We start from the raw sequence: 12,957 nt of genomic DNA on the forward strand, positions 1-12,957 counted from the left end.
ATGATACCACCTTTTTCAAACATCATTATAAGGGTGATTATGAGTTTCAAAAAGCTCTTTCCATTATCCAGATATATACAGTATCTTATAATCCCTTTTGTACATTAACAGATTCACCCAAGGATCTGAGCAGAAAGGTGGAGGATGACATCATCATCTTCACCGATGTACAGCCTGGATCCAGCGCTGTGTACCAGTGTAACATCTCTAATGAGTACGGTTACGTCCTGTCCAACGCCTTTGTCAATGTCCTCTGTGAGTTCACTATACTCTATCCCTTTGCATTTGAATGCCATTTCCATTTATATTGATTCCTGGAAGGCAATAACATGGCAATAATGCTTCATTGCAGCCGAGCCACCCAGAGTGCTAACACCACCCAATAAAGTCTACCAGATCATCAAGAACCACCAGGCCTTGTTAGACTGCTCCTCCTTTGGATCGCCTATGCCAAAAATTACATGGTAAGTGAACGAAAATCTAACAGAGGAAAATTGTGTCGTGTTTCTTTTACTAACTGAAAACAACTGACTTTGTGCTTTAGGTTTAAAGACAGTCGGTCCAGCATCCTGCAGGAAGACCCTTACATTCTTCATGACAACGGGACGTTAGAGATTCGCGTAGCTCAAGCACAACACAATGGCAAATACACATGTGTTGCTACAAACAGTCTTGGGATTTATGAGAATCATGTCTACCTGGAGGTCAAAGGTAAGAGTGCTCCTCTCTGAAATTTTCATTCGTTTGGCTAATAAATTTAACAAGTTTTTAATAACAGGCCTAAAAATTATACTAAATAAAACTCTTGATATGCATTTGTATAGCATGTACTCACTGGACACATTAGACACTTTACACTTTATTATACACCTTTCTAGTGCTGGGTTACACCCTCTTTTTGCCTTTATAATTACCTTAATTCTTTTTGGTATAAATTCAACATAGTTAAATAGTTAACTTGTAACTATTTACAAGTTACTGTAAATAGTTTGAATGATACTCAGTTGGTCTTAAGGGGCCCGAAGTATGCCAAGAAGTAAAGTAATTAAGTAATAAAATAGACAATATAAACAATACAAAGGGTTAAATATTTTTTAAAAAGTTTCGATCAACAGAAGGCTTGTTGAAACAGAAAAGTTTTTAACTGCTTTTTAAGGGATTCCACGTCCCCCACAACATTACTTCACCACCAACAGCCTGAATTGCTGATAAAAAGCATTAGACCTGGCAACTTTTTTTTTTAAACGTCTATTATCCAATTTTAGAGAACCTGTGCAATTTGTAGCCTCAGTTTCCTGGTCTGTTTCACAGTTTGATTGTCAATTCAGCAATACTCCTCTGCATACCTTGGTTGTAACAAGTGGTTATCAAGAAGGAATTTTTATTTCTTTTTTTTCTTTGCACCAATTTCTGTGAATCTGAGGTGGCTGTATGCTAAAGTCTCAGTAGGTTAAAACACTCAGTGTAGCCCATCCAGAAGCAACAACCATATGTTCAAAGTCACTTTAATCACCTTTCTTCTCCAATTCTGATGCTCAGTTCATCATACATACACGTCGAAATGCAAAGCGTTGCTGTAATGCGATTGGCTAATAGATATTTGCGTCAACAAGCAGTCGAACAGGTGTACTTAAAAAAGTGGCCAGTGAGTGTATTGACCAACCCTTTATATTTACCTGTAAAATGGGCCCGCCGATGGGCTCATGGTCAATAAAGGGTTAAGTGTATAAAATTATTTCTTTATTTATTTTTAACTGCTTGTATATTTAACTGTTTTTCTGTTTCTTTAATGTAAATCTGTTCTATTTTGAGCCACGGACAGTCATCATGTACCAGTCAGCACACCTTAATTAATCACTGAGGTGACTTGCACAAAATGAATCCATGGCAAGCTTCAGGTTCAACAAGCTGACATTTTGAATCTGTCAGCTACTAAATAAGAACCCAGCTTGGAGCAAACACGTGGCAGTTTCACAGCTCCTGCACCACTTTATTCTTCCCCCAACAGAGCCAACCCGAATCCTGAAGCAGCCAGAATACAAAGAAGTCCAGAGGGGCCGATCTGTGGTGTTTGAGTGCACGGTAAAACACGACCCTTCGCTCATTCCCACGATGACCTGGCTCAAAGATGACGGAGAGCTGCCTGACGATGAGAGGTCAGAGCTTTTTATATCCGGAGATGTCTTCTTTCTTGAAGCCTGCTGTTAAAAACAAAAAATCAGGTCTTTGTCTGGTATTTGTGTACTGTTATGGATATATGCAGGATCCTTTGTGTACTGAATGTTGTAAAAGAAGAAAAAACACATTCATTCAGTTCATAGTGACCTGCTGAATGTTTTTGCAGACTGATCGTGGACTCGGACAGCCTCACCATCACTGATGTTACAGAGGACGACGCAGGAGTGTACACCTGCATCATGAACACCACTCTGGACCACGATTCAGCCACCGCTAAGCTCACCGTTGTGGGTATGTAATGGTGTGCACAGTTTCAAAACTGCTCAGGCATAAAACAGACTCATAACGTCTCTCTGTCTCAGCTCCTCTTAGAAAAGGTAACCTGTCCAATAACTTACCCACCGTATTAGCTTTCATCGCTTCAAGGTTAAATGCCGAGAGCAGATTTACTCAGTGGCACAAATATCCGTGTGCTTCATTCTAAAAAAGCCAGATTATTTTCTTTGTTTCCTTCTGAATGACTGACCTTTAAAACTCCCTATTTCACTCCTGCCCTCCTACCTGACAGAGGCCACAACACCAGCTGTTGTCTACGGTAAACCTGCAGCACACACGAGCACCCAGATGTGCTCTGCAGATGTGCGCTTGTGTTTGTGAAATGCGGCATGCGTTGACCTGAAAATCACAAAGCATTATTGTGTATGTGTGTGGGCTTTTTTAAATTCATTTTTGATGTTCCAGCATTTATTTCTTATTGCCTCTGAGAGTTTATTTTTTATAAAATTGCTTAGATATTTTTTTTTAATGTTTTGCCAAATATGCATAATGTTTGAATGCTTTAAACCACTGGTGGCAACATTTACTCAAGCCAAAAAAAATGTCTATTCACAGTCGAATGCAAACATAATTTGTAAAGCAGACATCTCCCGGTTGCACCACTTGGGATATTTCCAAATACACGTTGCTCTCATCACTTATTTATTCAAGGCGTGCATTTCACTTTATCACCTAATTCCAAAACATGAGCATCAATTTAACCTCTGTGTGAGCCTGAGACTCGATTTCATGCGGAATGATTATGTAGTGGGATTTTCATATGCATGATGCAATGTCTGCATGTTTATCACAGCCCAGATAACACAGTCTAGTAGAAGATGTACAGAAATAAAGGAGGAACTCAAAGGTGTGCTTGGTTAAATCAACAAATTAGCATCTATTATGGTTTCAGTATCACAGAAACATGGCCGACACGTCCTTCATTTTTTGTTTTTGCTCCATCTTGTTCATAGCATGAACCCTTCATCTTCTGTAGAATGAAGCCACTATGAATATAATCCCAAGCACACGGGTTGATGCTGCTGCTTGTGCTGTATTTCTCCCAGAGCGACCCGACCCCCCGACAGACCTGGAACTGACAGACCAGAAAAAGAGGAGTGTTCAGCTCACTTGGACCCCTGGGGATGAACATAACAGCCCTGTTCAGAGTATGTTTATGTGTGTGTGTGTGTGTGTGTGTGTGTGTGTGTGTGTGTGTGTGTGTGTGTGTGTGTGTGTGTGTGTGTGTGTGTGTGTTGTTTGGCTCGCTCTCTGTGTGGGTTTTATGTGAACGTACACCTTATTATTAGATTGTTGGCCTATATTGCTCTAAATGTTTTTGTGCAAACAAAATCTTTAAAATTGGCTACACCCAGTAGTAACCAATAACAAAGTCTAAAATCTGCCTTTTGGCAAAAAAAGAAAAAGAAAAGAAATGCACTTAAAGACTTTTCCAAACTTTTCTGGAAAATGTACTTCTCTACTGTCAGTTAGTTTCCTCAGGGTGATGAAAACCCTCATCATTTTTTGAAAAACCGGGCTAAATCCGCTATTTTCTTGAATCCTCAAAGTGCTGCTGAAAGTGGATTTTTTTTGTTAAGCTAGGCTTTTTGAATTAAAGTATCCTAAAAAAAACTGAGGGCTTTAATTCCATTTATGGAAATATACTGTCAGACACTATTTAAGGTGTGATGTCTTTTTTTAAATACAGAATTTCTGATCCAATACGAAGACTCACTGCACCATCGGGGTCACTGGCATAATCTTACCGAGGTCCCTGGAACCAAGACAACAGCTCACCTTAAACTGTCGCCCCATGTTCACTACACCTTTAGAGTTCTGGCTCTCAACGCGGTGGGCTTCAGTAATCCCAGCCGCCCCTCCAGGATGTACAAGACAGAACCTGCAGGTACAGAATCAGCTGACTGACTGTGTGATTTCTGCTCTTCTTGGTGCAGTTTCCTGTATAAAGTAATTCTCCATATATCCATTTCTTAGCCTAATGCATTAAATAATGCATTAGGCTAACAGATGCCATATCAAAGCTGTTGTGTATCAAAGTAAAGACAATGAAGTACCATAAGATTCAGTATGCATACATACACTAAAGTCTGTAAAAGTAAATCAGACCAGATTATAAGTACTATCTAAGAAAGATTTTCCATCCAATAAGTGTTAATTGTGTCCTTAATGATATATTTTTCAGCTCCAGATGAAAACCCAACAGGTGTGCAGGGATTTGGAACTGAACATAACAATCTTGTAATCTCCTGGAAGGTAATAAGCAGCATAAGGCTGATCCTTTTAATCCTCACACATTTATTAAAGTCTTCTCATACTGCAGAGCTTGACTTTGTAATTGTGTGGTCTTATGAGCTTTCTTTATGGGGTTTTTTCACTTTATTGTCATTCAGCAAAACTATATTTTCAGCTTCCTATACTGTTACATGTTGTCTACAGAAGCTTTCCAATGGAGAATAAGTTACATTACAGCTTTCTCCTCTGCAGCCACTGACAAACCTCCAGTCTAATGGTCCCGGGCTTCACTACAGAGTGATGTGGAGGCAGAAGAAGGTAGAAAGCGAATGGAATACAGTGACCGTGTCTAACAATTCCAAGTTTGTTGTGTCTGGAACGCCCACGTTTGTTCCATATGAGATTAAGGTTCGGGCTGTAAACGACCACGGAGCTGGACCTGACCCTGCTATTGCCCACGGCTACTCAGGAGAGGACTGTGAGTAAGACTGTCTATTTTTAAAAAAAAGATTATGCTCAAGAGCCTGCGGGTGATGCAGCTGGTGTGTGTAACCTATAACATATTCTCAGTATGTTCCTTTTTTCTGTATTTTGCTGTTGTAATGCTGTGTTGCCCATCTACGATACAGTGCCCGTAGCAGCTCCAGAAAATGTGCACGCTGTGGTGCGAAACAGCACCCTGGTAGAGGTGTTCTGGGATCCCGTGCCCGCTCATTTAATACGCGGAAATATCAAAGGATATAAGGTACCGTATAAGAACCGCCGACAATGTAACATGTGCACCATTTCCACCAGTTGTACTATATACGTCATTTAAATCTACATGCTTTCAGGTGTCTTACTGGAGAAAACACCACTACAAGCACAATCCTGATCACATGGAGCAGGACATTCTTGTATTTAGTGGGAATCATACCCAGGGCATGCTGCCTGGCCTCCACCCCTTCAGTCTGTACTTGTTCAATGTAAGGGTCTATAATGGAAAAGGAGAGGGCCCCCGGAGTGTAACCCAGCAGTTTAAGACACCCGAGGGAGGTAAGAGATCGGAAGGGACACCCTTTGTGTCTGTGTGTGTCTTTTTTTTTTTCTTTCATATGAGAGTAGACTTTGTTAAAAATGACCCAGAGTATAGTTTCAGTCTTCATTATCATAACTGGAACAGGAACAGGTAGCAAATTAGCTCCACTTGAATGACAGCCTATGTAAAACAGTGTCACATAACTGGTTAGCAAATAGAAAATGATGACTTTCCACCTGTAACTGATCTATGCTCTTAATCAGCGGTCCCCAACCTTTTTTGCGCCACGGACCGGTTTATGCCCAACAATATTTTTCATGGACCGGCCTTTAAGGTGTCGCGGATAAATACAACAAAATAAAACTAGTACCGGTACCAAAAAAAAGAAAATTTATTCATAACACACGTGAAAAGACCGATAAAAACCCTGAAAACTATACATTTCACACCTGAGCCTCAACTCTCGCGGCCCGGTACCAAACGACTCACGGACCGGTACCGGTCCGAGGCCCGGGGGTTGGGGACCGCTGCTCTAAATCATACAATCAGAAGTCTGGCTATTTAAGTTATTCAGTTATGAATGATTCTCTTCGGTCTGAGTTTGAAAGGTTTTTGTTTATTTTAATCTGTGAATATACAAGCAGTTGCTCAGTATTTTTTGCACTAGAGGCTTTAAATTTCCCAGTCGCCTATTAATCACATCCAGTCTAATTGTAATGACACAAAGCAATTTTTGTAAGTAAGAGAAATTTTTCGCTTTAAGTGCTGCACAAGCTTTATTGCACACTGAAGGTCAAATATCAGAATGAAATATAAATAAGCAAGCCACAATGACTGGAGGCAGACTTTGAGTATTAACACTGGGCATTCTGCATAAAGTAAAACCCAGAAATCCTCACACACACACACACACACACACACACACACACACACACACCGTCTCTTCAGCTATTTATTTAAAACATCCTATCTTTAGCTGCTCTTTAATTAACTTGTGCAAGGTTTCATTATATATGTCTTTTTGCAGTGCCGGGGTCTCCTACTTCGCTGATAGTCACTAACTCGAACCTGGACTCTCTAACCCTTGAATGGAGTCCTCCTCATGACCATAATGGGCACATTACCGGGTATACCCTCAAATATCAGCCAGGTGAGGCTTTTTTCGTAAGATTTTTGCATCTTTACCTAGTGAGTGTCATCTTCTTCATGTAGTTTGTAGATTTGTATGTCAGTCTTTTTCATGTCTTGTGCTGTCATTCTGTTGAGATCATAAGACAGAAATGATAATCAATACTTAGAGTAGCCTAAGAGCATTTTTGTTTTTGCCTAAATTAAAAAAAACACAAATAACAAATCAACTTTGGTCATTCCTGCCTTCTATTTCTGAATCCTACACCCCAAATACTTCCATTTCCACCTTTTTCATCACTGACACTCCATCTACACCTCCTACCCAACTCTCTATTCAACTTACCCCACTGCTTCCCAACTTCCACCCCCACCCCATTATTCTTCTCGCCCATCCCTCACCCCTGTAGTAAATAACTCCAATGAACTGGGCCCAGTGGAGGAGCTGGCCTTGGCTGCCAATGAGACCTCTGTCACTTTGCCCAACCTCAAGTACAGCATACGCTACAAGTTTTATTTGAATGCGAAAACAGGCGCTGGAGCAGGTGCAGCCATTTCTCAGGAAGCTGTCATCATCAGGGAGGAAGGTAAGTCATCAAATACAAGAAAAATATGAGAAAAAAAACTAACTAGATTTCATGTTTCTCCAACTGGAGATGTGGATAAATATTAGATTAATATATATGTTCTGTTCTGTATTTGTTGAGGTAAGAGCATGAAAGCGTGTAAATAATTTACAGAGCATGTGCTTGGTTTGTATTATTGTCCATCAGAACATTTTCCAGTACGTGTTATTTACCAGATTTGTTTGTTTACCTTGCTTTGAAAATTCGGTAAATGTCTGGTGAATATTTGCTTAAATTGCCCCTAGTCTTTTTAAAATTTCTAATCATTTTGGCGATCTAAGGAAAGCCCCTCCCAAAACACAGCCTCAGAGACCTCTCTGGTGAAGTGGATAAGCAAACCTGAGTCCTGGTGTGCTGCAGCAGAACTGTGCAACACATTTAGCTTGTGTGAAGCTTGCACTGCTTTGCTGTGTATGCTTTGCCAGTTTGAATTGTTTGGTGTCAAACATTCCTCTAATTCTGTTGTGTAGTTTGAAGCTGCTCATCATTCAGTTACTGCAGACTTTATGGATTAGCTGTCAGAAAATCAGCTGACAACAACAATTTAGAAAAAAGTTGTTTCTTGTTATCCAGACCCATCTACCCATGTGTGAAAAAGTTATTGCCTCCTACATGGAGTGCAGAATTATTAGGCAAGTTGTATTTTTGAGGAATAATTTTATTATTGAACAACAACCATGTTCTCAATGAACCCAAAAATCTCATTAATATCAAAACTGAATGTTTTTGGAAGTAGTTTTTAGTTTGTTTTTAGTTTTAGCTATTTTAGGGGGATATCTGTGTGTGCAGGTGACTATTACTGTGCATAATTATTAGGCAACTTAACAAAAAACAAATATAAACCCATTTCAATTATTTATTTTTACCAGTGAAACCAATATAACATCTCCACATTCACAAATATACATTTCTGACATTCAAAAACAAAACAAAAACAAATCAGCGACCAATATAGCCACCTTTCTTTGCAAGGACACTCAAAAGCCTGCCATCCATGGATTCTGTCAGTGTTTTGATCTGTTCACCATCAACATTGCGTGCAGCAGCAACCACAGCCTCCCAGACACTGTTCAGAGAGGTGTACTGTTTTCCCTCCTTGTAAATCTCACATTTGATGATGGACCACAGGTTCTCAATGCGGTTCAGATCAGGTGAACAAGGTGGCCATGTCATTAGTTTTTCTTCTTTTATACCCTTTCTTGCCAGCCACGCTGTGGAGTACTTGGACGCGTGTGATGGAGCATTGTCCTGCATGAAAATCATGTTTTTCTTGAAGGATGCAGACTTCTTCCTGTACCACTGCTTGAAGAAGGTGTCTTCTAGAAACTGGCAGTAGGACTGGGAGTTGAGCTTGACTCCATCCTCAACCCGAAAAGGCCCCACAAGCTCATCTTTGATGATACCAGCCCAAACCAGTACTCCACCTCCACCTTGCTGGCGTCTGAGTCGGACTGGAGCTCTCTGCCCTTTACCAATCCAGCCACGGGCCCATCCATCTGGCCCATCAAGACTCACTCTCATTTCATCAGTCCATAAAACCTTAGAAAAATCAGTCTTGAGATATTTCTTAGCCCAGTCTTGACGTTTCAGCTTGTGTGTCTTGTTCAGTGGTGGTCGTCTTTCAGCCCTTCTTACCTTGGCCATGTCTCTGAGTATTGCACACCTTGTGCTTTTGGGCACTCCAGTGATGTTGCAGCTCTGAAATATGGCCAAACTGGTGGCAAGTGGCATCTTGGCAGCTGCACGCTTGACTTTTCTCAGTTCATGGGCAGTTATTTTGCGCCTTGGTTTTTCCACACGCTTCTTGCGACCCTGTTGACTATTTTGAATGAAACGCTTGATTGTTCGATGATCACGCTTCAGAAGCTTTGCAATTTTGAGACTGCTGCATCCCTCTGCAAGATATCTCACTATTTTTGACTTTTCTGAGCCTGTCAAGTCCTTCTTTTGACCCATTTTGCCAAAGGAAAGGACGTTGCCTAATAATTATGCACACCTGATATAGGGTGTTGATGTCATTAGACCACACCCCTTCTCATTACAGAGATGCACATCACCTAATATGCTTAATTGGTAGTAGGCTTTCGAGCCTATACAGCTTGGAGTAAGACAACATGCATGAAGAGGATGATGTGGACAAAATACTCATTTGCCTAATAATTCTGCACTCCCTGTAGACCTGATAACTGGCTGTGCCATCTTTAGCAGCAAAAACTGCAATCAAGCGTTTGTGATAAATGACAACAGTCTTTCACAACATTGTGTGGATGTTTTGGCCCACTCTTCTTGAAGAATTGTTTTAATTCATCCACACTAGAAGGTTTTGAGTGTGATCAGCCTATTTAAGGTCAGGCCAAAGCCTCCGAACTTTGACTAGGCCTTTCTAAAACCTTGGTTGAGGTGTTTTTTTTTAGCCATTCAGAGGTTGTTTCTGATCATTGTCCTGCTGCATAACCCAAGCATGCTTGAGCTTCAGGGCATGAGCTGATGGCTGGAAATCCTCTTTCAGGATTTTCTGGTAGAGAGCAGAATTTATGATTCCATCAATTACGGCAAGTCGTCCAGGTCCTGATGCAGCAAAGTAGCCTTAAACCATCACACTGCCATCACCATGTTTGAGTGTTGCCATGATGTTCTTTTTATGAAAGTTAGTTTTACACCAGATTTAATGGGATGCAAACCTTTTGTGGTGACTGTAGCTCGGGAGGAAGAGCAGGTCATCTACTGATCGGAACGTTAGTGGTTCAATCCCTGGCTCTCCCATTCTGCATGCCAAGTATCCTTGGGCAAGATACTGACCCCAAGTTGCTCTCCGATGCATCCATTGGAGTACGAATGAGTGTGATTGTTAGTTAGTAAGCACTTAAAAGCATATAAGGAAGTGCTTGTGTGAATAGGTGAATGTGGCATGCTGTATAAAGTGCTTTGAGGGCTCCGGGAGAGTAGAAAAGCACTATATAAGGATCAGTCCATTTACCATTTACCTGGATGAGTCATCGATGCACTGGAGTAATTTTGATAGGCCGGGCACTCCAGGAAAGGTTCACCAGTGTTCCAGATTCTCTCCATTTGTGGTTCATTCTCAAAGCCTTAGAAATGTCTTTGCAACCCTTACCAGACCAGACTGATGGATGTCAGTGACTTTGTTTGACAACTGTTTTCCACAGCTGTTTCTTTAGATCATGGCATGATGTGTTGCTTTTTGAGTTCTTTAAGCCTACTTCACTGTGTCACACAGGTTCCATTTAAATGATTTCTTGATTCAACAGGTCTGGCAGTAATCAGTACTGGGTGTGGCTCAGCTTGATTTTGTGGTTAATCACAGTTCATTCATGACTTAACAAGAGAACGGTAATTGCTTTTTCACTGAGGGAAGTTAGGTTTTGATAGCTTTTTCCCCTTAATAAATGAAATCATTTTAAAACTGCATTTTGTATTTACTCAGGTTATATTTGTCTAATACTAAAATTTGTTTGACATAAAACATTTCAGTGTAACAAATATGCAAATACCTTTTCACTATATATATATATATATATATATATATAAATAACACTTTCAAGTTACACAGCACAACCACATAAATGTCTAAAAAAAAAGACAGTTTGGGGATGTGGGTGGTTGTCTTCTCATAATGATCCCTGTCCGGTTGTTTCTCTTTGTCCTGTTTCTCTCTGCAGGCTCTGATATCACAGGTTGACAGAAATGTGGTGTTTCTAGACAAATGATTGTTTTACACATACAGCTAAAGCTGCAAAACCCACCATAAGCATGCGCTCCTCACCTCTGAGCAGCCTCTGTCCAATTCTGTGGCCAACCAGAATGCTTGACCGAGGAGTTCAAAGCACGGAAAAGTTCAAAGCTGCACAGATAAAGATGCTCTGTGACGTGCTTTTTTAATGCCATGTGATAAAACTAGATGAGTCTTTTCAAAGTGCTCAGCTGCTCTTCATCTTTTTTTTCTCTTCTTTTTTTTTCGCTGTGCCTTTGGTGATTTTGACCCCCTTCTTACTTCTTCCTCAGTGGCCGCTGGTGATGCTTTCCTGCTGCATGCCAGGGGCTTCGCATGGCATGCCAATGAACTTTGTGTTCTCTGTATAATGACTTTAGCATCTGTGGTGTCTCTGTGTGTCTCTGTGTGTGTCTCACGTGTGTGTGGCTCCATCTCTACCCCTCTTCATATTGTTTACAGGAAGCACCCAATCCCTTCATCCTATTGCACGGTCACCTCCACATGGTCCACCCCACAAGGGTACAGATTCTGCTGTGATATTAGTAACCTCAGTGTCTGTTGATTAGTGATGATTAGTTATGTTTGTCCTCTGTTTTTGTTGGCATAGTTAAAGCAGTGAGAAACTAGATTTGGTGAAGCTTGGTGCACTTAATGTTAACTGTAGCAAAAGCAAAATATTTGATTGACAGTTATTGGATTGTCCTTTGACCAACAGACTCATGTTGATGGTTGTGTTTTCTCTTGTGTGCTCAGCAAGTCCTTTCGGAAACATTAGCTCCATGATCGGGGAAGACTGGGCCCTGATCAGTTGGGAGTACTGGGGCCCGGAGAAAAACTTTAGTGCACAATACAGACTAAATGACAGTAAGCAAAGAAACGGCAACATTTTTCTCAATTCCATTCACAGGTGGCAAGAGACTCCTACTTCATTATTGGCTTATGCAAGTGAATAGAAATATTGGCAGTCATGCTGATGCTGGCTCTGGCCAGTGCAGACCCGGATGTGATAAACAACGCTTTCTGTGATTGGATTGCTAATTACCCAGTGCTGTAAATGCGTGCAGTTCCCTTGGCAATCTGGCTGGAACGTATGTAGACAAACGTCATTAAAGGCAGCACAAACATTTCCTATTATGCTAGCTGAATTTGACTGAAGTGCTCTCCATTGTTTTTATCCACCTGCAGTGAGGATGAACAGCACTGTAGTATGGCTCTCTCACACCTACCATTTTAATAGATTCACTTAGGGAAGATCACAATAATAGATCATAATCTTGCAAAATTTTGCTATCAAAAGCCTAATTATTGTGGTCATCAGTCACAACACATCTCACATTCAGCTCATTACCATTTGTGTACGTGCAGTGGCCCTAAAAGCTCAGCGCAAAAGAGGATCACCACCAGTTTGATAACGTATACGGCATTTTTGTCTGCAACTATGCCGCCAATTCTGTGAGAATGTACTTTTACTTACTTAGGCTACTACATGATTTTTAACTAAATTCAAGGTAGTCAAAAACAATTTGTGAACATTTGAAAGTTTTGATGTAAAGCTGAAAGTAGATGAAAAGTCTCTCTACTGCTCTTTGTATCAGAGGGCTTTTCCTTTTAAAAGGGCTTTTTTCCTTCCCACTGTCGCCAAGTGCTCATAGAGTCATCTGATTGATGGGATTCGCTCTATTATTGTATGGTCTTTACCTTAC

At 40.7% G+C, this 12,957-nt stretch overlaps 1 protein-coding gene across 16 annotated transcripts in view; it reads left to right on the plus strand.

Moving 5' to 3' along the window:
* Window positions 1-12,957, plus strand: part of LOC147324962 (neuronal cell adhesion molecule-like) — a 78,643-nt gene that overhangs the window by 58,519 nt on the left and 7,167 nt on the right. For 8 of the 16 annotated variants that reach the window (XM_086299171.1, XM_086299179.1, XM_086299178.1 and 5 more), the window contains 16 exons: window positions 112-255; window positions 353-464; window positions 545-711; window positions 2,009-2,156; window positions 2,345-2,469; window positions 2,747-2,773; window positions 3,561-3,662; window positions 4,205-4,402; window positions 4,700-4,770; window positions 5,002-5,227; window positions 5,379-5,494; window positions 5,583-5,784; window positions 6,795-6,917; window positions 7,306-7,482; window positions 11,714-11,773; window positions 12,008-12,118. In XM_086299171.1, coding sequence (XP_086155297.1) covers window positions 112-255; window positions 353-464; window positions 545-711; window positions 2,009-2,156; window positions 2,345-2,469; window positions 2,747-2,773; window positions 3,561-3,662; window positions 4,205-4,402; window positions 4,700-4,770; window positions 5,002-5,227; window positions 5,379-5,494; window positions 5,583-5,784; window positions 6,795-6,917; window positions 7,306-7,482; window positions 11,714-11,773; window positions 12,008-12,118 — 2,109 coding nt within the window. Of the gene's footprint in view, window positions 1-111; window positions 256-352; window positions 465-544; window positions 712-2,008; window positions 2,157-2,344; window positions 2,470-2,746; window positions 2,774-3,560; window positions 3,663-4,204; window positions 4,403-4,699; window positions 4,771-5,001; window positions 5,228-5,378; window positions 5,495-5,582; window positions 5,785-6,794; window positions 6,918-7,305; window positions 7,483-11,201; window positions 12,123-12,957 lie in introns of those variants that run through there. The other 8 variants (XM_086299177.1, XM_086299180.1, XM_086299183.1 and 5 more) reach the window with 5 other exon arrangements.

The sequence above is a fragment of the Aulonocara sp. 'chitande type north' Nkhata Bay genome, linkage group LG7, assembly GCF_057382095.1.
Source record: "Aulonocara sp. 'chitande type north' Nkhata Bay isolate Kocher_YH1m ecotype deep benthic linkage group LG7, A_spYH_male_GT1.1, whole genome shotgun sequence".
NCBI lineage: Eukaryota > Metazoa > Chordata > Actinopteri > Cichliformes > Cichlidae > Aulonocara > Aulonocara sp. 'chitande type north' Nkhata Bay.